This window comes from Anomalospiza imberbis, chromosome 2 (genome assembly GCF_031753505.1).
Source record: "Anomalospiza imberbis isolate Cuckoo-Finch-1a 21T00152 chromosome 2, ASM3175350v1, whole genome shotgun sequence".
Lineage (NCBI taxonomy): Eukaryota > Metazoa > Chordata > Aves > Passeriformes > Viduidae > Anomalospiza > Anomalospiza imberbis.
The window spans coordinates 84,375,960-84,400,311 of record NC_089682.1 but is presented as its reverse complement, the minus strand read 5'-3'; the positions used below and the strand labels follow the sequence as shown (position 1 = coordinate 84,400,311).

The 24,352-nt window shown below is 43.1% G+C and overlaps 1 protein-coding gene across 4 annotated transcripts; it reads left to right on the top strand.

Moving 5' to 3' along the window:
• The first annotated feature begins 896 nt into the window (after positions 1 to 896).
• Positions 897 to 24,073, top strand: SETDB2 (SET domain bifurcated histone lysine methyltransferase 2). 4 transcript variants are annotated; one of them, XM_068182134.1, is made up of 14 exons: positions 897 to 1,175; positions 2,120 to 2,179; positions 5,825 to 5,947; positions 7,371 to 7,436; positions 8,012 to 8,114; positions 8,723 to 9,289; positions 10,784 to 10,903; positions 11,896 to 12,065; positions 12,800 to 13,022; positions 13,902 to 13,986; positions 14,949 to 15,042; positions 15,713 to 16,041; positions 16,674 to 16,762; positions 23,857 to 24,073. In XM_068182134.1, the coding sequence occupies exons 1-14, from the start codon at positions 1,160 to 1,162 to the stop codon at positions 24,056 to 24,058; spliced, it is 2,247 nt and encodes a 748-aa protein (XP_068038235.1). In that variant the 5' UTR covers positions 897 to 1,159; the 3' UTR covers positions 24,059 to 24,073. The 4 variants fall into 4 exon arrangements, with proteins under 4 accessions (XP_068038235.1, XP_068038236.1, XP_068038239.1 ...); XM_068182138.1 differs by lacking the exon at positions 23,857 to 24,073 and adding an exon at positions 21,640 to 21,748 and having other exon boundaries at positions 898 to 1,175; XM_068182137.1 differs by lacking the exon at positions 23,857 to 24,073 and adding an exon at positions 18,751 to 21,107 and having other exon boundaries at positions 900 to 1,175.
• Positions 24,074 to 24,352: the final 279 nt, after the last annotated feature.

Sequence of the window (24,352 nt, the reverse complement as noted above, 5' to 3'; positions counted from 1 at the left end):
CACCCTCCCTGCTTTTTAAGAGTACTTTTTATTTTTGCCCCTGTGAAAAACACCTTTACGTAGGTACAACAACAACACTCGCAAAGGCAACGCAGCTGAAAATTTTACACATATAAAACTTTTATTTTCGCATTTCGAACAGAAAAGGGCAGCCACTATTTAAAGCTTCATACGGCAGCAGCGCAGCCAGCAAGGAAGAAGAGCAGAGACCAGCAACGAGGTTACGCAACCCGCTCACGTACCAAACGCTTTAATTTAAGAAATATTAATGAAACGAGCGCAGCCCTCCCGCCCGCCCAGACCAGCGGGCCCACCCAGACCAGCGGGCCCACCCCTCCCGTTCCCCCGCTCTCCTCCCGTTCCCCCGCTCCCCTCCCGTTCTCCCGCTCCCCTCCCGTTGCCCCGCTCTCCTCCCGTTGCGCCGCTCTCCTCCCGTTCTCCCGCTCCCCTCCCGTTCTCCCGCTCTCCTCCCGTTCTCCCGCTCTCCTCCCGTTCTCCCGCTCTCCTCCCGTTGCCCCGCTCTCCTCCCGTTCTCCCGCTCTCCTCCCGGCCCCAAGATGGCGCCGCCGCCCCCCAGCCCGCCCCTCCAAGATGGCGGACGCACCTCCAGTCCCTCCGCCGTGGCCCCGCCCCGCCTGCGCCGCCTCTCCGCCGCCGCACGGCCCCGCCCCCTCCCCGCCCTCCCTGCTCCTCCATTGGCCGGTGCCGCCGCCCCTCCTGCCGCCCTAACCAATGGGAAGAGAGAGAAAGGTGGTGCGCGCGCGGCCCCGCCTCCTGCGGGGCCGCCCCCATCCAGGCTCTCGCGCTCCCCGGCGGGGTTGCGCCCCCTGTCGGTCGGCAGCGCGGGAGCAGCGTTGGAGGAGGAGGAGGAGGAGGAGGAGGAGGAGGAGGAGGAAGCGAAGGAGAAGGGAAGAAGCAGAAGAAGCCGGCGGGGGCCGGGACGAGGCCCTGAGGGGTGCGGGAGTGACCTGGGGCCCGACCCCTGGCCGCACGCACGCCCCATGCCAGCCTCCCAGCCCGAAGAGGCACCCTGGCCCCTGCCCGCCGGCCCTCGGCGCGGGCCCTGCAGCCGTGGCGGAGCGCAGCGAGACCCCGACCGGAGCCGGGCTCGGCGCCGCCCCAGCGCGGGTGACAGCTCTCCGAGCGGCATCCCCGCAGGATGGAAGAGAAAAGCAGTGAGTCTTAAAAAATTATATATATATATGTATATATAGATGCATGTTTTGGGCAGCCATTAGTCTTGCAAGAAACATTTTTAGGAGTCAACTGTCTTAACCTATTTTCCTGTTCAACTAAATGAAGTATCCAGAATGAATGGCAAGGTTTGGGGTTGATTTCTTTTTTCAGTTACAGCACAGAAAAGATGAAGTAGCTAGCGTAAACAAGGCATGTTTTACACTGTCTGTGTCACTATGGGCTGCCCACGGAGGTGGTGGAGTCACCGTCGCTGCAAGTGTTTAAGTGAAGACTGGATGTGGCACTCAGTGCCACGGTCTAGTTGGCATCCTGCAGCTCGGTCATAGGTTGGACTGGATGATCTCAGAGGTGTTTAACAACCTATTTGATTCTGTGATTCGTGGAGATAAAAATTTGGGATCTAAAATGTGGTTGAAGAGCACTGTCTTACTTCTTAGTATTCTTGCAGTGAAGGGTATCTTGCATTTGTCAAGAAACAGATTCAGTAATTTATTTAACTTAAAAAAGCTTTCCTTTTTTTCCCTAAATAAATTGATTTAGTTATAGTATTGCTGTACTGAGCACATCAGTTTAGGAAAGAAAAAAAAAACAACTGTGAGTTAATGGGCAAGGGGGTTGTGTAAGCTCATCTGAATGTGCTGGTCATCTTGTGACAGCTTCATGCCTCAAGGACAGTAAGAAATGACCTAAGTAAAAAAAAAATTCCTCGCATTGCTTGTTTGAGTGTTCCTCAGCTAGATCTTGACAAGGCGTGGGGTGACTGTTTGAAAGGGGAATGACTATTTCAACACAATATATTCTCACACTGTGTTCCTCCTGATACCCACTGTAATATTTACTTGTATAAATTTTGAAAAGCTGAGTAGCTACAACTATTTTTAATTTCTCACCTGATCTCTTGTCCATTCTGTACCTCTTGCAGTGCTGTGTGACTTCTTTGAAGAGGAGAACCTTAACAGTTCCAGGGAGGAGAGCACTGAAGGTAGTATAATCTGGATTTATGGAAGGAAAGAGAAAAGGAGTGTATATTTGCCACTGATTCTGATATGAAAATTACTACTGGAAGACAATAGTTTTGCCTTTTATGGTGTAAGAGGTTTGTCGGCAGCACTACAGGAAACACGCACCCAGGTTGTTTATCTGGTGGCTGGAGTAACTAGCCCTGACCTTGGCTGCTTGTTGCTTGCTCTAGCATCATCCCCTGCACAATGCTGGGAAAGAAAAGAGATATGTGCTCACAAGGATTCTATAAAGGGAAAAGAAAATCCCTCCAGCCAGATGACAGTGATCCATCAGCTGGAGAGATGGTTCTGAATGCTGACAAGGTAGATGTATCTGGTGGCTGCTCATTCCCTGTCCTTCTGGCTGTGATTGGTGATAGCAGCATTAGCACTGGAGAGATTAGTGGTGTGGACATCTGTCTTTTGTGAAATGAAAATTATACTGTCATCTTCAAATGCAGTCTTTGCTTCTCCGTGCAAAACAAAGCTTTTGCTGCCGGAGTTTTGGGGCACTCCAGCATGACAACTGGGGAGGCATTTCCAAGGTGAGTGTTTTATTTCCCTATGGCCTACACATTGTTATAGCTGAGGACCCAGAAACAAGAAGCTGTTCTGTCACCCATCCTCTGAAGTAATCCATCCACCAATGCTATCCAGATTTGGTCCATGTGTGGAAATATTTGAAAACATATAATGGATAAGGACAGCAGTTTTAATCTGCAACGGAGAAACTTATTACTAGAAGTTCTAAATGTTTATTTTTAATTGAATGTATTTTTAAAATTTTGTTTTAAACACAAATATTAAATATAGATTTTGTTATTTTCAATTTGTAATACTGTCATGCACAGCAAAAGGGTGGGAATGGCACAGGGCAGGTGGTGTCCCTTGGATCAGTATTGTAGGTTTCCAAAAAATTTTGTGGCGTTTTCTGTAATTGGACTTTAACCTTTCCACCTGTTTAAAAAAAAATCTGTTAATATATTAGATAATTAAATTTTGTCAAGAGTTAATGCCAAATCAGACTATTTCACAAGACAAAGTACTTTTGTTATCGCCTGTTGATATTAAGTATTATGCCTTTAGGTGCTGGTGACACAAGCAGCAGGGGTTGTGGTGACAAAAGACTGTCACTTCTTCCACTGCTGTCATGGTGCTTTTGAGAGTAACCACACTGCCGTAGTATCGTGGGGCTTCTGGTACCCTGGGTGACAGAAGTCATTCTCTACAAAGTCAAAAAATGAAGGAATATTTTTTTATGAGCCTGAGAAGAATGCAGTATTTCTTGACTGCTGGGAAGGTGTCATCCTAGCACATTTGCCAACAGAGATTTGCTGTCTGAAAGTGGAATGTAAAACCTAGTATGGTGACAGTGTGACTCCACCTCTAGAAATGGAATAGGAGAACAGATTTGCTTATGCTTTTGTTCTTGGTCACTGAAGAAGAGCAACATTAATTGAAAAAGAGCTGGTTCTTTCTTCTGCCATCATCTTTTGACACACTGAAACATATTTCCTTTTCACAGTCCTTGACAAAGATGCGCAGTGTCGTGGTTTGACATGGAAGTGATTTTTTTAGGAAGTTGGGTCAAACCAATCAGTGGTCAAGTTTGGATATTGGCACCTGAAGTGACCACTGAAGATAGGGATACGCCTCTGAGAACACAGGGGGTTAAAAGCAGGAACTCCCAAGAGCTCGCTCTCTTTGGTTCCAGTCAGGGTGCTGTGCGGACCTCCCCTGCCCAGCCATGGGGCTGGGTGGGGGAGGGGAAGCCATGAGGCCTGGTCGAGGTGAGCTGAGGGGTAGAAGGACTGGAACTGAGCCAGCTCCTGTGGACGGAAGGGTGGAAAGAAGCGGAGATGCCTTTGTCATTCCCCCCCCAGAGGGAAGAGACAGAGAGTCTGGACGGCACCTGTAACTTTGCCGGCAGAGGAGAAAGGTGGGGGGGAAGACGCCCAGCCTTGGCCTCGGGAATCAGCTGCTGGGCAGAGATTTCAGCCGTCCAGGGAGTCTGAACTTTTAACCCTTTCCTGAGAAATGAAGACTTTGTAAAATATTACTCCTCCTTGATTTGAAGTAGAAGAGAGACAGTCTGGGATCCGAGATGATGGAAGAGGAAATTTTTGAGTTGGGAGGAGATGATGGAGTGGCTTGTGGCTGGACTTTTCTTGTTAGCCATAGACTGAACCAAATTCTCCTGACAGAAGCTGCACTTAGGGGGGTGCGTTGGTGAGCCAAGAGACTTGTTTCAGTGATTACCAACAGAGGAGTAGAGAGAACAGAGGAAAGTTGGAGAAGGTGTGGAGAAGCCCTCTATCTTCAAGGAAGAAGAAGAGGAGAAGAAGACCTCTGTTCTTGGACCCTCGGCCCCAGGGGAAAATGGGGGGGACTGTAGTCCCAAAATGAGAAACTGAACTGTTGTCTCTTTTGGTCCATGGCAAAGCATCCTTAAAGGAGCCCTATGAGCAGTCTGTCCATGCCCGGTGGTGAGAGCACTGTGACATGGAAAGGAGAGTGTCACCATGACAGATTTTCTCCGGGCAGTTGCCATGTGTGACATGGAAACACAAGGGTGGCAATTGTGTTTCCTGGGGGGGTCTGTGGCACAGGAGAGACTCCTGTCTCCCTTGATGGACTGAGTATTGATTATCTGAAGGGTGGCAACTTGATCAGGATCCTGGGTGGTGTCTCACTGTTGAGTTTGTTTAGAAATTAGGTGGGAGGAGGAGGGGTGTTTTGGAAAGTCTTCATCCAGGATTTAGTGTTTGTAGTTTTTATAGTAGTAGTAGTGTAATAAAGTTCTTTTCTTTGTTATTAAGCTTGGGCCTGCTCTGCTCTGTTCCTGATCACATCTCACAGCAATTATTTAGAAAAGTACATTTTCATGGGGGCGCTGGCATCGAGCCAGTGTCAAACCATGACACACAGCTAAAGTTTTAATAAGAGCCTTCATGAATGGGCTTAGCACCTCAAAGGTTCTAAACCAGTAGCTTAAAAACATTTATTTAAACAAAATGTTCTTTATAAATATTTCTAGTAGAGGAAGGAGGCATGTTATATGGGTTGTGTTAATTATTTCAACTGATACCCCTGGGTGAACAAAATTCTTCAAACTGCTTTTATCTGAAAATATTTTGAAAGTTTTTTCCCCAACAAAACATTTCAAAACTAATGATGGGACAGGATAGTCAGCCTATGCAGCTAAGAGAGGTTACAGCTATAATAAAAAATCCCAGTGTCTTTTGTCAAGTAAAATACTCAGTTCATTCATTTGAAAATATTCTCCTGTGTCGCTTTTGTGAGGTTCAGTGATTAATTTTTAGTGGGACTCATTTGCTGGTCTTTGAAGAAAGGCTTACACAGCTCCCTTTGTGACCTGCTTAAAAAGTTGCTTGAAGGAGCATTGTACACCACTGGAAGCCACTCCAGTTCATCACTTGACTTCTGTTTTGCTTTCTTGATTAGGTTTAGGAATAGACTTCTGGAGGTTTAATGAATCCTGCTGTACTGATTGTTTTTTCAGAAGTGCCTCCAAATTAAATGAATGGGAGCCTTTGAATAGTCCACTAGGAGTTAGACATGTTTTTAGACTTCTCAGGAGCTGTAAATGGTAATTTGCATTTCAGGTGATGTGAAGACATTTTGGACACAATTGGAAGGAAGAAGAGTGGATGTCATATTTGAGCAGCTGCAAAATGTGCTGTCATTGCTGAAGGAAAAGATCAAGAATGGAACTGCAACAAACCAAGGTTTGAAATCCTTGTAGTGGTTAAACTGGACTGCAGAGTGGCTGTGGCCTGCATTGTGTAGTTCCAAGTATATCTGCCATAATCCAGATATCTCTGAATTTTAATAACTTAGCTGTTGGTGGTTTTAAGCACTTTTAAAAAATGTATTTTCTTTTTTTAAAAAAGAAAAGCAATTTCAGGTACAATTGGCTATTTTCTTGTTTCGGCTGTATACTTTTTCAACAATGAATGGCTCTTAAGCACATGGAACTGAAATATTCATTTTAGAAAAGTCATGAAATATCTGCAATGACTTGTGTTTCATTTATCATCAGAAATTTTAGCCTTTCAAGCTGTTGTCAGTGAATTGAGTGGTTTTGGGATAGGATAATAATCACCTCAGTATTTTTTTTGTCAGAGACACCATTATAACATGAAATAATAGTAGAAAAATGTGACACTAATGCATTTCAGATTGCTCCTGATTTTCAAGGAAATAAGCTTCCCCTATCTACATCAAAATACATTAAAATCATAATTCTGATAAGCTTGGAGCAATGCACAGATTTCTTTTTACTGGTTTATTTAATTGAGTAAAATTGCTTATTTTTGTTAAGTCACCCATATGAATGTAATCTATGGATCTTATTGGGGTTTTTTGTGCAAGAAAATGTGCAGTGGTGTAAGGTGCTTTTAAACAAATATAGCCACACACTGTATTATATATGCAAAACTTCCTCTAAACTGGAAGTGCAACTTCTTGTGTTCTTAAGCTCCCACATCTTGACTGTTAGGACAAAATATCAAAGCAGTGCAGAGATAAAAGTTGAACTTGAATCCCCAGATGATGCAATGAATCTGTGATAAAGTTCAGTTTGAATTTTTCTGTGCTTTGTTCTGTAAAGGTTTCAAGTTAAAATATAAAGGTGGATTTTACTGAGAGTTGTCTGCCAGCTTGCCATTTATTGCATGGGGTAGGAGGTTGAGACAGAACAGGTCTCTTGCATTCTTCTATCTGAAGGCCATTTCCATCAATTTAGAAGTAGTATTAATTTGGTCTGCCAAGTTCTAGCCCTTCCTAACCTGCAGATGATCAATCTGATGACCAAGGTAGAAGCTTACACTAAATTGTCTTTAAATATATTGCTGCCGCTGTAGGCCACCAGTTGGTGTGTTTGGAAACATTCCAGCAGCTTTCCAAAAGCTGACGGATATTCAGTGCCAATTCACAACTACTACTGTGAGCTGTAACAATTTTGTAATTCCCAGATGTGTCCGCTCAGGTCTGTGGTGCAGCACATTTCTAGTAGTATCAGTCTTGCGATGCTCTAGGTGAGCAAGTGAGGAGAAACAAGTGTCTGTGGAAGATTTAGCACCTTGTTTTACCTGTTATCATTACTTAAATTCAACTTAGTATCTGTTTTGGTTTGATTTTTTTGCATAGAATGCTGGCAGGCTTGGGCACTGGTGAATGAAGCTAATCTAGGTGATCTCTTAACCTTGGCAAATGGTACGTGCATTTCCATTGTGTTTGTTTGGTATGTGGATTTAATTTGTCTTGTTTGGCTCACCAGAAGCTCAATTCCTTTCATTGAAATCAATAAAATAGATCTGAAAAGGCCATTAGCACTACAATGAGGAAAACCTAATTAATAATTTCCTCAAGTACTGAACTGTGAGCTCTCACCTGGGTTTGTATTTTTGTGGTTTGTGTGTATACTTATAATACTTGTACCACGGAAAGAGAATTTGAACTAGTAAGCCCTTTTGAACCCAAGCTGTCTGTGAGCAGTTATCCTGTGCACGGCTCCACTGGCTGTAATAGCTTGGCATCCTTTTATCTCTAACAATGAAGGGAGATCTGTAAAAGTCTTTCATGTGTGTGTTCTTTCTGGTCACTTTGAAAACCACATGGAAGATTTTTCAGTAGGACACTTGCTAAGAAGCTTTTTGTTAGCTGTAGTTCATAGCAATGTCTTGTTTGTAATGTGTTTTGTTAATTATCTCTTTAGTAACTAAAGTAAATTTAATCATAAATTGAAATCTGGTTTGATGAAGATTTTGCTCACATTCAATTTTTTCCAGTAAGCGATGAGTTGAATGGAGATGGTGCACAGGAAACCAAACCCAAACTGCAGCCTCTTCTTCCAGATGACAATGCTCCAGACACTGTAGAAGCTTCTGACAGGTCAGTGCCTTCATTTCAGTTCCTTATTTGACATATTCTCTACTGCAGTTGAGAGAGTTCTAAAATGTGTATTTCTCAAGTCAGTGTTTAAGCCCAATTTGAATCCTGTAAGTTTTCAAAGTGAAAATGTTTTTAACTTGACCTGTGTGGAAAATCTGAGGTTTTGCGTAGACTTGTCTAATTTCCCACATTAGAACGTTGCAGAATAGGGCGTGGTTGTGAATAAAGGTTTATGATGTTATCAGGGTTAGGACTTAAGCATCAGTTCTCAGGCTTTCCTTACTGTGCAGATCGTCAGGTGTGCAACTTAGTCTCTCTGTGTTTAGTATTTAGCCTCAGGTACTGATTTGAAAGATGGGGGTAAATACATCATTCCTTAAAAAAAAAAAATCCTTGCTATGTTTTAGCATATAAGTTCTGGGAAGAAGCTTTGTTTTATGCAACTGAATATGTCTTTATATGTTCTTAGGACAATTTCACTATGTGAAACCTTGGGCCTTCTAGCAATGGGGCTAAAAATATTGAACTGCTAAAAAAACTGTACACAGCACTGGTTGTCTAAGATGCTGCTCTTCTTTCTTTTTTTTTTTTTCTTTTATTTCCAATAGCAAAAAAAGGGATATAGAAAGAACCTGCTCAGGGAGTAAAGAAGCATCTAGCAAAATTGAAGGTTTACGTTTAAATGTGCAGTATCAGAACCACAAGTGCTCTAGTGCATGTCTTGCCAGCAGAGCGGTAGATTCCTACAAGGGTGAAAATCCTCTGAAAATCCCAATCCTGTTTGACTTTCAAAGACGCCATGCAAAAGCAGACTGCCTTTCAAAGCCACTGGATGTGAATTACAAAGCTCCTTGTGGTCGGAGTCTGAGAAGCTTTCGAGATGTGCAAAATTACTTGTTTGAAACAGAGTGCAATTTCTTATTTGTTGATCACTTCTCCTTCAACACATATGTGCTGCTGGGCAGGAACACCATGAATCCCGAGCCCCTCGTGTTTGAGTTCGATATTAGCAACGGAGCCGAGTCTGTACCCATCTCCTTCTGTAACAGTCTCGACCACGCAAGATTGCCTTATTTCAAATATAGGAAGTCGTCATGGCCACGTGGATATTATCTCAACAATCTCTCCAGCCTGTTTGTTGATTCCTGTGACTGCACAGATGGCTGCATCGATAGGTAGGTAGAAAGATCTCATCTCAGGCCAGTGACACATGATGCTTCAAAAGCAGGGTGGTGGGGTGTGAAGGCGCAGTACCAAACAGGACCAGCGCTGCTGGAATATCTTGTGCCATGCTTTGTGTTGACTGACACCATTGTGTCTTTCTCTTCTCCAGAGCTTGGGTGCTCCAACTGGTCCACCCTCTCTTATAGGGAAGGAAGCCATCAACAGGCGGATTATTGTGTTCCTTTTCCTTTATTCCAAACTGGCAGTGCTTCTTCTCCAGGTGGAGCTGACAAGCAGATATCTTGGCTTTGTAAAAAGAGTAGGGAAGGGAGTCTTGTGCCAGCAGAGGCAGGCTTGTTTTCATGGCAGGATACTGCCTGACGATTTCTGCTGCAGTTCCTACTGTTAAATGGCATCCTGTAGATGGGGTGGATAGCCTTGAGAGATCAGATCATTTGGAACTTAGAGGATTACTGAGGGCAGATGAAGAAACATCCCCATTCCCAACCTCTACATGTCGTCCTTCCCCTTGTCTAAACAGAAACTATAAAACTCACTGGTTACAGAATACATTTGTGGTCTGAGCAGTACCAATACTCTTGCTCATTGTCATCTTTTTCTAAATCCCAGTAACTCGGAGCTACAGACACTGTGGAAACCTGCCACAGTTACCATATGCAAGTGTGGTGGTATTTTTGTCTACTTTCTTGAAGGATGTTTGTCTGATCTCTCTCTCTAGGCGTTATTTGGTGTTACATCCATTTTGTATTATTGACAGCTAGGGCAGTTGCACATGCTGCTGTGCAACATAGTTGCTCGTGACCCAACAAAAGCTTGAAATCACAGCCTGGTATAATGAAGCTTAATTTTAGTAATTTAGTTTCAGCTAAGCGGTGAGAAACAGCAAGCACACAGCCTGCCACTTCTTTGCACTAAGTCCCGCAAGAATTGAGATGCTTTTGATGTGCAGTTTTGGGGTTTAGGATTTGCACAATCGCTGTGACTCTTTAAAGTTGTCATGACAAACAATGGTGAAGACAAGCACTGTTGCTTGAATTTTCCACAGTGTAAAATTCTTCACTTCTTGAGGGCTAAGGAAGGAGGAAGATAACCGAGTAGTGGCAAACAGGCTGGGATGCTGTGCCAGAAGAGGTGATTTTTATTCATTTGATCCATTTGACAGTGTCCTGCTTATAATAAGTTTCTGTTGTACTTCAGCTGTTTGCATGTGCCATTTAAGGAACTTTGCAGAAGAATGGGGTTGGGGTGGAGAGAACATGGTTATTGTAAAGCACAGGTAACCAGCCAAGAGACTAAGGAAAAAGGTGCCTGAAACAGCCTTGTGGAGTAAATGGAGCAGCGAGGGGGAGTACAGGTGTATATACGTACACTGTGTACTGTGTGTGTGTGTGTGTGTATAGTAAACTGCATTTCAGATTACCTAGATTTATGATTGTTTTATACTGCTTCACATCCATTCTGAGATGTTTTACTCTTATTTCTAGGTCAAAATGTGCATGCCTACAGCTGACAGCAAGAGGCTGTAGTAAAATTTCTCTGTCTCCAAGCAGTAAAAGGTCTTGTGGATACCGTTACAAAAGACTGGAGGGACCTGTTCCTAGTGGGTAAGAAAGACTACAGGAGTAAAATAAGAGCAGACAAGTAAAACAGCAGTTAGTAGTTCAGTCTAAGTGCCACAGGATTAAAATAACTGGAGTTTTTGGATTACTGAAACCTTCTGTTTTTGTCACAATTTTAGTGACAGATCAGGATGATAAAAATTAATGTGACTTGAATAAAAGGAGGAAAAAAACTTTCGTATTGCAGATCCTACAGTTTTCACAGCTTAGGTCAAAGTCCAGGAGAAGTGTGAAGAGTGACCAGAATCCTAAAGACACATCAGCCAGCTGCTTTTGCCAGACTTGGTTATGGGTGACTCTTCCAAGAATCTCCAAAGCCATCCAATGTTTCAAGTTTTTGCCCTTTCTCTTATTCAGCTCCTGTGGATTAATAGGTGACCTGGAGAAGATGCCAGTTACTTCAGGTGTCTAGGAGAGGAATTATGCAAGGTAGCTTTCTGCACTCGCCAAAGGCTTGAATCTACAGGCTTCAGAAGCCCCTTTTGGTCTTCTGTGTGATGTTAGTTTTTGGCTGACATGCAGAATTAAAGTTGTCAGAGAACCCAGAAACAGATGCAAAAAAACCCACAATTATGAGTCCTTTTGGAAATGCTTCCTTATCATGGACAGCTACAGTGAAGTCCAGGCATATGTCATCTTGCTAAAATCAGTTCCAGTATAGAATTAAGTACTTCTTAGGGATTTCTGTTTCTGTGTGATTTACTCCTATAAAACAAAAATATAGCATTTATTATGCCAAAATATATGTAATCTTGTGTATACTTATGCCAAAATCTGGCAGACAGACTCTTAAAATTAATGAACCAGCAGTCAAGAAAGTCACACGCTTCAGGACATTGCTGCACAACCAGTTTTAGCCAGAGTCTTTATATTTCAGTCCACTGCCTTGTTGATGCTCAGAAGGGGAATTAATAATAGGAACTTTGCTATGCTAATGCATCCATTTATATTGTGCTTTGTTTTTCTTCTCTTGACAGGATTTATGAGTGTAGTGTGTTGTGCAGGTGTGACAAGCTGATGTGTCAGAACAGAGTTGTACAGCATGGCATTCAAGTCAGGCTGCAAGTGTTCAACACGGAGAAGAAGGGCTGGGGTGTCCGCTGCCTGGATGACATTGACAAGGGGACATTTGTTTGTACTTACTCAGGTAGCAGGAGGGGAACTGTGAACACATGTAGCGTAATTCTTCCTCTCCCATGGTGTGTGCCCTGGAATTTTTTTTTGAGAACAGGGAAATACAAGGTTGGAAGATAAGTGTGTCACTGTAATCTTAACTTGCAATATGATCAATATTAAGAAGAACTTTGAAAAGCTCTGTTATGAGATGGTGACAGACAAATGGGAGCAAAAGCTATCTCAGACTGCTGATTTTTTTCCCTCACAAATCTGTGCATCCCATGCCAGGGCTAATTTTCCTTCGGTTAAAATAATAGAATTGTTTGGGTTGGAAGGGATCTTAAAAAACATCTAGTTGCATTCCTGCCATGGGCAGGGACACTTTTCACTAGAGCAGATGACTGAGAACCCCACCCAAAGTGGTCTTGAACACTTCCAGAGATGGGGCTCTCACAGCTTCTCTGGGCAACTTGTGCCAGTGCCTCCCACCTTCACAGTGAAGAAGTTCTCACTAATATCTAATCTAGATGTGCTCTCTTTCAGTTTAAAGCCATTGTCCTTTGTCTTATCACTACATGCCCTTGTCTAATTCAGTTTGTACTTCAGCCTATATTGACATTATAGAATTATAGACAGCATTCATAATTTGCTTTCCCAAGTAATGCTCTTGTATTTATTAATGTAAGTTTGACCTGTGATAGTGAGAGTGACTCAGCAAACAAGGATTAAAAAAAAAAACCAAGAAAACTTTTCTTTTTCTTTCAGGCAGATTAATGAGCAGAGCTGAAGTACTGGGAGATGCTGAGCAAGAGCTGAAGGAGAAAAGTGCAGTGAATGATAGAGGCCATGACTTTTCTTCCAAAAAAAGAAAACTTGACCTTGATCGTTCAGACTCAGTGATTGAACTAGTGCAGACTGACAAAAATGACATTCTTGAGAATCAGGAATCCTTGTCTCAGACTGTGGATAATGAAAATAAATCAACCCTGTAAGTTTAGCAAAGTAAGCTTAAGCATAACAAAACTGATACTCTGCTAATCTTGAAATTCTGTTGTATAACTTAGAATATGTCCTCATATGAGGGTGGTGGTTTTTTTCTTTCTGAACTTCTTTTTAAATTCCCAATTATTTCTTCTAGTGGGGCAGAGTTTTCCCTCTATAATAATTTTACTTATGTGTACCACTTGGCATTTTCTAGAAATTCAGTTCATCTCTTGGCTGTACTTGATCTGTTCAGGGCATTAATGGTAATGCTAATTTGAAAGAATTAATAAAATATACTTGAAATAAATTGTTTAAAGATACTCAAAGACACTGAAGGGTTTGATAATACATCAGCCACCAGCTGTTCTGCCCTTTGCTCCCAGTCTCTAAACCTTTTGTTATTTGTAAAATAACCTTTCTTGCCAGAAACCTTAACCTCTCCTGTTAAGAGTCTGACAACACCTCACTTTTGCAGTGAATATGTTTTCCTAGTTGAAAGCTGTACTGTCAAAACTGTTGAAAGTAGTAGCAGGAAAAGGCACAGCTCTGTATGTGCTCTATTTTGAGATCATCTGATATAATAATAGTAAAGCAATAGACAGTTTGGTTCTCAGCCTGACAACTGGAAAAGGATGTAAAAGCAGCTGCTGATCTCTCAAAAAAGTTTGAGCTTTCTTACAAATGCAATAGAGAACCTAGCCTATGTTCTCAATTCTTAAAAACAAAATACTCACAGAACATGGGGTGAGGCCAGACTGCAGGCTCTGCTGTAGTTCCTCTAGAGAAGAGACTGGAACTAGAGATTGTTAGAGAAATGTGTGTTGTGAGAGTTACTTATGGGTCTGTTTGTCTTTTATCATTTCCTTTTGACCTTTCTGTGCAGGGCTCATCTAAAGAACTCAAGTAATGCAACTATGAGAAGGCCTGGAACCAAAACACTTGTTTTTCACAATCACCAGCTAAAAATGGTAGTAAGTGGCTTTAACAGATTCATTTTTCACTGTGTTGAATATGTATGTTAACTTTGACATTTTCATCTTGTATGTTTAGATAGTTCTAAGGACCTTTCTTCATGAGATTGTGTCACACTGTGAGCTAGGCTGTCATGCTGCAAGCTGTATCCCATCCCTTCTCCAGTATCAGTCCTTCAGCATGTTCCCCCAGACCAGCACTATCTACTCTCATGGCCTTCCTCTCTCCACCCTTCACTTACACTCCTCAAGAGCCTGAAGTAATTATTCTCCCCCTGCACCCCTTGTGTACAGAGTTAGGGGGTCAGAGTGATAATATTTTTGTGATATCTCCCCTAAGAATGGCACAGCAGGGAGAGAAGGGAATTTCACGATGTCAGTTTTCTCATACAGTGGCAGAGTTGGGAGAACTGACCTGAATGTGACTTCTGACCTTTCATGAGTGTGAAGTGTTGCCTGCAAACATGTGCAGAGGAGGAAAACTGGTGTAAACTTATGCTGTAGGTTTTTACTGGATTGATTGCCCTTAAGAAATGCACATGGAATTTTCATGCAAATGTTTTGCAGTGCTGTCCATTCTAGAGGTCCCGTTACTAATTGCCTTTTTGTGATGGGAGAGGAGAAATTGTGCCACATCTGGTCGTTTCATTGAAACTGTGTAAAAAGCACGTTTGGAATTTGGCTCAGCAACTTAACAATTCTGTTGAAATTGTTGCGACTTAAGCACTTATTTACATGTCTTATTGACTGGGGGACTCTTTCCTGGTTATTATGAAGGAGAATTTGAAATTAAGATAAATGTTGCATTGCTGTAAAGGAATTAACTTCTCAAATTCAGCCACAGCTATGCATTACTGTAGCTTTGAAACTTCAGCCTTGGAGTTCTAAAAGCCACTTGCTGTGCCCTCTTGGCCCAGAGTTGTGTGCAGCACGTCACAGCCTTTTCGTTTGATACACAGGTGCACAGTGCCAGCTCAGATGAAGATGATAGTTCTCAGATTCATCAGTCAAGCAGAACAAAACTAACCAGTGGAACAAAGAAAGGAAAAGAAAGTAGGTTTGCAGAGCTCTACATACTGCATGCTTTGTACAGTTGTGTCCCATCAGGAGATAGACTTTCATATAGACAGTGTGGGCAGGCCAGTTCTTAGAGTAGAACAATGTTGTCTGTAGATGTTGAGACATGTTGAACTGTCCAGACAGCAGCTTCTCAAATACTGTGCAGTTGTGGGAAAGTCAGCCTTGCAGATCTTGCTGTGTCACACCCAGTACGTGTTCCAGCCAACAAAAATTGAACAGGATATAATACTGGGGTGGAGGGACCTCAAGCTGGAGAGGCAGTGTGAAACTGACACTATTTGCACATGCATCTTGCTTCTGTCTTAACTACAGTTTGTGATTCTCTTAGGAATTAAGGTGGAGAATGATAAAAAATGCTATGTGGGAAAAGTCAGTCTGGAATGGGATTTGAGAAGAGTGAGACACTAGGTCACTCAGAGGCACTTTGAGCAAGTGCTTTAGGCATCACAGCAGGAAACAGTCATTTGTGGGAGGATTGATGAGAGACATGGAAAAAATGTGTTATAGACTTGTAGATAGCAAGGAAGCTGCTTAGATTTTGAAGGATGTGGGAAAAGTGCATGGCTAAGAGTTCGGGGCCAAACAAGGGAAAGGGTTTGGCCTTAAATTGGTGTTGAGAAATAACGTACATGTCCATTGACAGAATCCACCCAGCAGCAGAAGGAAGAACATCTGATGGAAATTGGACAGACTGACTCTGCTGGTGTAGAGAGTGCAGGATGCAGAAGAAAGAGTCTGTTACTGCAGGGTGTTGATTGTGTCAAGTCCAGTGTGCTGGATGACACATGTGTTGTGAAGCCATCCAACAGTGCACCCCTAAAAGCTGACTGCAAAGAAAATAGCAGGCAGCCAAAACAAGATGCACTTTGTGAGGAATCTGATGGTGATGGGATGCTTCCCAAGAATGCCAGTGAAGAAAGTATTTATGTACTGGACGCCACAAAAGAAGGAAATGTGGGTCGTTTCCTAAATGTAAGTACTAAGTTGCATGGGTACTCTTCATTGCCTCTGCAAATACATCATTTACTTATTTAAGCTTTTTTATATAAAGTTTTTTACATAAACAGTGTGGGTGGTGGGCACATGACAAGAGAGGCACATGTGGTGCTCCCTGCCATCACAGGTAACAGGACAGTAGGTTGGGTCACACTGGCTGTTTAATTGCCAAGTACCTCCAGCTAAGACAAGTAGTTCATAGACACATCTGCAGGTATGCTGCAAATAATTTATTTCTCTTCATTGGCATGAATATGTCTTACAGCAAAGCCTTTGCATATGTTTAAACTGTTCTTCCTTGCAGATGTATTATGGTGTTAATATTAGTAGTGCATCTTGCAGAAACCCTCCTTCTGTTCCCATGAGCGTACCCATGTTCCTACATGCACCTGAGTGACCTCTCACATCCTGTACTTGGATGTAATCCATTACTTGCTCCCTAGCACTGCTGCCCTGGCAATGGCATTGGGTGATAAACTTTCCATGTGGGCTCGAGAAGGGAAGGAAGAAACTACCTTTATTGGTGACAGATACCTGACACAAAACAGTTTTTTTCAGCCAACAATGTGGTGTTGGACTGTTTCTAATTCAGATTTTCTGTTTTACAGCACAGCTGCTGCCCAAATCTCTTTGCACAAAGTGTGTTTGTGGAAACTCACAACAGAAGTTTTCCATGGGTGGCATTCTTCACAAACAGGTGAATTTCTGGAAGTTAAATGTTGTTCATTCAAGGCACTAGAAGGAAAAAAACACTGCTCGCTTATTAGAGCATAATTATACTGAGAAGTGGGGCAGATGCTCAGATCATAAAAACACAAAACTGTCTTATAGATGACTTCTTATTGTGCACTTAAGGCAAAAGAAATATAGTGATTGGTTATCACTAATGAGTTTTGCTTCAGTTTTGCACTGAAATGTGAAGTAGGGAAGGTTAATTTTGATGTGTCCACTTCAGTGATAATATTTTTCAGTGGAGAAATAGGTTTAACTCAGCATGGTCATTCAGAAAGCCAAGATAACTCATCCCACTGTTGTGTCTCAAGGAATGGCCACCAGGTCTGCATTGCATAGGGCAGGATTGAGCCCCACAGGATATTAAGGTTGAGACACTTTGTGGGCCAAACAAGCTGCTTCAGTCCTTTTCCTCAGAGCTGTCAAGACAAGCAGGACTTTGTGTAGCCCAGTATGTGTAGGGGATGTGACAATAGGATACTCAGAGGTGAAAATTTGTTCTGAAAGTAAGAGATGCAGGTATTTCCTTAGTGTCTAACAGAAAGAGACGTACAGAGAGCTGGTGCCAGCAAGACACAGTATGGCAGCAGCTCAACCCAGGAGAGGAAAGATGAATTGTATGAATGAAGTTGGCTGACATGCATGCCAGCAGTAGTACTAGGTGAGAACAGAACAGAGAGGAGAGACTTTGTGCTGACAAACCAGTTCCACGGAGCACTGATCTTCCGTGGGGCCTTGCAACTCTGTTCCATACTGACATAGATGCTGTGGTTTGCACCGGGAAGTCTCCAAGAACTGTGAAGACAATGCTTTGAAATACATCCAAAAAAGGATTTTGTTTTAGCTAGAGTCTTTCTTGCTGAGGTACTCGGTAGAGAAGTGTAGTGAGGACTGAAGCTGCTGGAGAGAGATCATAGTGACCAGCAGACACTTAGGGAAGAAGATTGTTGAAGGAGAGTTCCCTTCGCTGGCTCTTCCATTTTCTGGGCATCACCCTTTTACAACTTTTCTAAATTAAGGACTTAATCTGGATCATTGAGCTTAATTGTGTGCCTTCCATGAACTTGCCCAGTCACCTTTTTATTTGTTTTACATGTCTGGCCTCTAGACCATCTCAAATCAGCAAGTCCCAAGCTGCAATTACGTGCTGTATGGAAAGTCCTCATTGTTTGTTGTCAGTCAGCTGCCTCGTAATTCACTGGATGTCCCCTATACCATATCCAGTGAGAAACATCAGAGAATTACTGTCTTCTTCACAGTATTCATATTTTATTATATTTTCCATCAGTTGTCCCTCAGCATCATAGTCTCAGGTATTTAGTTTGGCATTCATTTTGGACAATGAATTTCCTACCTTAGACATTTCTTCTATTTTGCTACCAGAGCAGCTGGTTCCTGAAGAGCATGTGTTTAATTCTGAGTTTTGGGCTTTGTGCACATAGTGCAATTGCATTAAAAGGTAGCTTGCCAGACCAAAGATGACAGTCTGCAACAACGTATCTGGAGATCTGTTCAAATTTCAGTGATACACTGTACATGGGAAAAATAGCAAAACTGTGTTATTCATTTAGATATATCACTTACGTGGTTTTCCCTTTTTTTGTTTTGGTGTTTTTGTTTGTTTTTTTGTTTTGGTTTGGGTTTTTTGTTTTGTTTGCTTCGGTTTTGTTGTGGTTTTTTTTGTTTGATTTTTGTTTCCCAGAATTTCCCTCTAAGTTAGAGCACATTGCTTAGACTCCAACCCTATTGGCAATTCCATAGCAATTTCCATAGCCAAAGGAGCAGGAGTGTGCCAACAACTCCTTGTATGCCTTGTTTCCTTCCCAGCAAGCTGGCTGTGTGATGCTCCCTGCCCCCTACAATTTTTGGGTTTGCATGTGTGTTAGTGGTGACAAATTGTTAGCACAGTACTGTTTCACTTAGTTCAAGCAAACTGACTATTTTATTTCTTAGACTTGTGAAAGCTGGAACCGAACTCACATGGGATTATGGCTATGAAGCTGGAAGCATGCCAGAAACAGAGATTTCCTGTCACTGTGGTGTTCAGAAGTGCAGGAAAAAAACCTTATAGGCAAAGCTTTCCTACTGTCAACACATCTTGTACCTGGGATTTATGTGCTGGAAGGGATGACTACTCGGCAAACAACCCTCAAGTCTGTGGTGCTAATTGCATTCAACTAAAATGCCTTTCACCTGATGATTTTTTTAAATTTACATTTAAATGTCACTTTTGTAGTTTACAGAATTAGAACTGTTTATCCTATGAACAGTCATCAAACTTCTCCTAGGTAATTTCTGTTCCCCTGGTCTTCCTTCTCCCTGCTTCTAATCCACAAGCAAAGTTCATAGTGCACTGGAAAAATTCGTGCTCCATGCCATCTGCAGCAGAGACATGACTGATGAGAGCAACAGTTCCCTGGTGCTTTCTGTACCCCTCCACAGTGCAGAGTTAGCAAAACTCAGGTTTCTGAAATTCATGATGGATGCAAGACTGCCTGTCTGGGCACTTGGAATTGTTTAAATACACCTAAGCCTGTTGCATCCAGTGGGACAAATAGTCCTGGACAGAGACAAAATTAAACAGAACAGTTCTGCAGAGCTGTGTTGAGCTGGACAAGCCCTGCTGCAGCAGGAGAGAAATGACTGGGTTTTGTTGGATTGCACCCCTCTCCACATTTGTGACACACAGAGAAATCCTTGAGAAATCCAGTGTACCTCATCTCAGTGCCATACTGTGTATGGGACAGCTCAGCCAGAGAATTCCTTACCACATGGTTTGTGGGTAAGAGAGAAACAAGCTACATTAGGAGACGCAGAGTGCAGATGCAGGAGGTGGCTCTGAAATGGAGCAAGGGATGGGTGTGCAGGTGTGTGGCTTTTGAATGTGTTGGAGCCTTGAGCAAGCAAGGAGGTGGCACAGGTGAGCAATTTAGATGCTTGAAGAACCACTGCCAAAGGTTTCAAAAAAAGTGGTTTTATTAAAAATGTTGTAAAAGTAAGACTTAACATAGTTTGATAGCAAAGTTTACTTTGTTACTGCAGAGGATATGATAATGACTTAAAGTTACTAATTCAAAATCTAGTGGCACTGTAGTACAAGACTGTGTGTGACATCAGTCACTTACCAGAAACCTGCAGTCGATCAGGTGTGTCTCAACCTTGAGGAGTAACACTGAGAGCATCTCAGCTCACAGGGAAATCACTGCCATACAGCCAGCTGATTAGCATGAAAGCTAAAAAAAAGGCTCATTCAGGCTGTCATTTACGGAATAAAGTGGTTGGCTTGAAGTCAAACTACCTTTGTTTATAGAAGGTTGGAGAGTCTTGTACCTGCACCTTTCTTTGTTCCTTGATAAATGAGTCTTGGAAGAACCACCACATTCATGTGTTATTTGCATGGTTGGTGTCCAAGATTCCAAGTTCATATGCCTCAGTGCTCACCATGTCACTCTGCTCCTGCAGGGATTTTCAGAGAAATGGTTTGAACAAACGGAGGTCTTGGCCTGGTTATGTCCAAGCCTATACTGCAAAATTAAAGAGAAGCAGGAACTAGTTCTCAGCCCTAAGGCCAAGAGGCAGTGGATGTCTTATGCACACATGGCTTAAGGTTCTGTTTTAATTGGGTTGTATCTGTGCTGTGTAACTGTGGACAAACATGGTATCTGGGGCCCTAAGTGTTTTTTTTTTTTTTTTTTAGTTTGTTTTGGATGCTTCAAGCTTAAAAATTATGGAGTTGTATTACAACACAGTATGCTCTTGGATTTTTTAAGTATCATCATGCATAAAGAGTTTCAGTGTGTTAAAAGTGGACCTTTCACAGAGATAACAGACCTGTGAACCATTCTGCTTACAGTGAAACCTCAGATCTTCTCTCCCTCAGCTCTGTTTGAGAGTTTGCCACATCCAGCAAGCAAACCTCTCCTCAGCTTCGGTCCCTTTCATCGCACTTTGGGTTTGTGTGGGCTTTCACCACCCATCTTCCGGGATAAATGCAGAAGAGCAGGGTTACCCCAGTGTTGGTGCAGTACCTCTTCAGAAGGTCAGAGCCACCCACTCTTGCCCTGATCAGCCCCTCTGTCTCTGCAGCCCCTGTGTGAGCTGAAGACAGCACTCAGCTGGATTGCTTTTGCTTCATTGAAGATGAAGCAAAGCTTTTTTCTTCATTGAAGATCTGTCTCTACTCAGAAGGAATATGCCTTGGGGCATCATCTTTCAGTATTAACCAGAGACATGGCAAAGTGTATGACAAAACCCACAGGTAACCCAGGAGTGGTATTAGCCTTTTAAACAAATGAAAATGCAGAAAACAATTGTGTATATGCTTGACTTGAATGCGGAAAAGAATATGGGAGTGTTTTTAAAGCATCGCGGTGGTGGGGGGAAAGAAAGTACATTTTACTGCTGTTGATTATATATTCCAGATCAGTGGTAGGAATTAATGATACTGGGCTGGTAAGGAAGAGCCCTGTTTCTTAATGCAGGAAAACAGACCTAAATCAAAAGAGGCAGCACTTATTTACTCCATGTGGTCTGAAACTGTGGGAGAGCCTGCTGTGAGTGTAGATGTCACAGAAGGCATGTGTATGAGACAGGGCTTTTTGGCTAGCTGGGTTTATCAGGCTGTCTCCAGGCTGGTGCTTCTTCATTGTCCTCCAGACCAGATATCATAACTATCCATGAGCAAAATCACCTTACAAGGTGTGATTTCTGCCTGCTTTTGTAGTATTGCTAGAACATGTTCTGCTGAGGGTGTCCTGCAAGTATCCTCTGCAGGTGATTACCTCAGGAATGCTCACCTGAGCTCTCTGTCTGCTCTGCTGACTGTTTCTCTGCTTGTCACAGCTCACAGATGGGGATATTTCTGAGCACAACCCCTCGTGTCACCTGTGCTTTAGAAGAGCAGTGTGTAGAAGTACCAAGCACAAGCCCCGATTGAAAAACAGGTGAAATATTCCAAGTACTCAAAAGTACCTGTGGATTGACACACATGGGACTTCTCATCAGCCTGTCAGGGGCATCATAAACGAAGAGTGCCTGATGGGAATTAGTTGCATTGAGATGTGAATCGCGGCTCTTACAGTGAGCAAGACAGTTCCTGTGGAGGGACAGTAGGGATGTGAGGATGCATAAGGGCTCCATGGTAAATAAGTATTAGCACCCAAGATAAGCATACAAATGTAAAGACAGTTGAAGATCACTTACAGCATAAGTATAAAAGAAACTGGACTGGAGCTTATTAACTGACTTCTTTTTTTTTTGCCAAAAAAGCACTGAGCATTAATTTCCATCTCTTTCACGGAACAACATGGATTGATAGCATAACAGTTTGGAGGAAGAGCTCACAAAGGTTTTGGACTTGATTTTCCTCCACAGAGAATTTTTCCTGTGTTGAACAGACTTTTGTTAGGAAGATTTTACTAGTTTAAGATTTATGCACCTGTGGGTGCTTGCATCATGTTGACTCATTTGAGTATAATCTAGGTAATAGATCTGGGAATTGGAATTGTGTAGCAGTATTTGGCTAATAGATGTAATGTAATTGCAAGCCTGGACATGGGTCGATTTTAGCTCCAATATGCTGCACCTAGGCAGGTGCAAAGGAATTTGGGAAACCAACTAGAATGATGCCAGCAGTGCTGAAAAGCCAAAGCTGATCTAGCTGGTAAAGAGAACTGATCTTAAAAGCTCCATGTTGTGTTTGGTGTAGCCTCCTGATGAGCCAGAATATGCCTGTTACCGTGGCTGATGAGCTCACTGGAGGAGGTTCAACAAGACCAAGTGCCAGGTCCTGTACTTGGGTCACAACAACCCCAGGCAGCCCTACAAGCTGGGGGAAGTGTCTGGAAGGATGCCGAGCAGAAAAGGACCTGGGGGTGTTGGTTGACAGCAGCTGAACCTGAGTGTGCCCAGGTGGCCAAGAAGGCCAATGGCATCCTGGCCTGTGTGAGAAACGAAGCCCACTCCTCCATATTGTAAGAGTTTAATAAGGGATAATAAGGGACAGATCAGCAAAGCAAATTAACAACGCTGTGTGCATGGCGACAGCCAAAAGCACACCTAGTTCTGTAGCAAGCAGTCCTTTATACTGTTGCAGTTGCATTACTTTGCCAAATGACTTTGCACATTTCTCGCAGCCTGTTTACCACAGCTCTGCCTCAGGTTGTCACAGCATGGCCTAAGTCCACAGCTACAGTCTCCAAGGGTCCATCAGGGAGGCAGTCCAGGGTGGTCTTCTGATGCCACTCTAGACTTGGTATTCTCCTTTTATGGTATTTTGTTCTCTTCCCTTGCTATCTTGGTATTATGAAAAACCATGTAGTTGTTGGCTTTCACTAATTATGTATTGGCTTTTGAAAATTACTAAAGTGGATGCTGTGTTGTGCATTACAATGTTAACTTTTGCAGAAGTAGCTGTAGTTGTAAAATAATAACTAATACTTTTATTTTTGTAACTAACTGACAATAATGAGAATAACTCAGATATATTTGTGAAATAGCTAATGTTGATTTGAAGTACTTGTGGAAATAGTTAAAACCATCTGCATGGTCAGATAACATTTAAGGAACAGATGGGATGAGGACCCCTGCTACTGACCCTTTGACTATCAATAACTCTCACCTGCTGACACCACAGAACAGAGGGCCGTTGTGGGGAAGTGACCACAAAACCACATCCACGATTACTGCGCGTACCCTAAAAAGGCGGGTTAGGGGTCAAACCAAGCTAAAGAATTCCCAGAACATGTAAACGAGTTCAAAGAAATGTTTGAACATGTATAATCTTTATGAATATGTATTTGACCAATGCAATAGAAAAAGTATATAAGAAGACTTACTATGGTTAGCTGATGTGCCTCTGGCCATAGCCAAGCACCCAGTGCTGTTACTGATTTTTCCCTTTTACCCCTTATTAAACTTGTAAAAATTTTGAAAAGTGGGGTTCATTTCTCACACCTGTAGCAGCAGTAGTGTGGCCAGGGCAGTGATTGTACCCCTGTACTTGACTCTGGTGAGGCCACACCTCAAATCCTGTGTTCAGTTTTGGGCCCCTAAAATCAGGAAGGACGTGGAGGGGCTGGAGCGTGTCCAGAGAAGGGCAGCAGAGCTGGGAAAAGGTCAGGAGCACACGTCCTGTGCGGAGCTGCTGAGGAAGCGGGGGGTGCTTAGTGTGGAGAAAAGGAGGCTCCCGGGTGACCCTACCCCTCTACAGAACTGCCTGAAAGGAAGGCGTAGCCAGGGCGGGGTCGGCATCTTCCCCTAGCAACAAGTGACAGGAAGCTCCATCCGCGGAGGCTTAGGTTGGACAGTAGTTCTGTGATTCCCGTAACAGCGAGCACGGGGCTAGGGAGGCATGCAGGATATCACCCTTCCCATGGTGAAAGCCCTCGGGAAATGGCTGCTCGACGGCGGCCCGCGGCAGTGCCTGGCACGGGTATCGACCGCAGACACCGGATCCGTGACCCGGCGCTCCCGAGGGAGTCCGCCCGCGCCTCCCTTACCACGTGACGGGCGCCTTCCCGCCAGCCACGCGAGGGCCGCAGCCAATCAGCGCCGC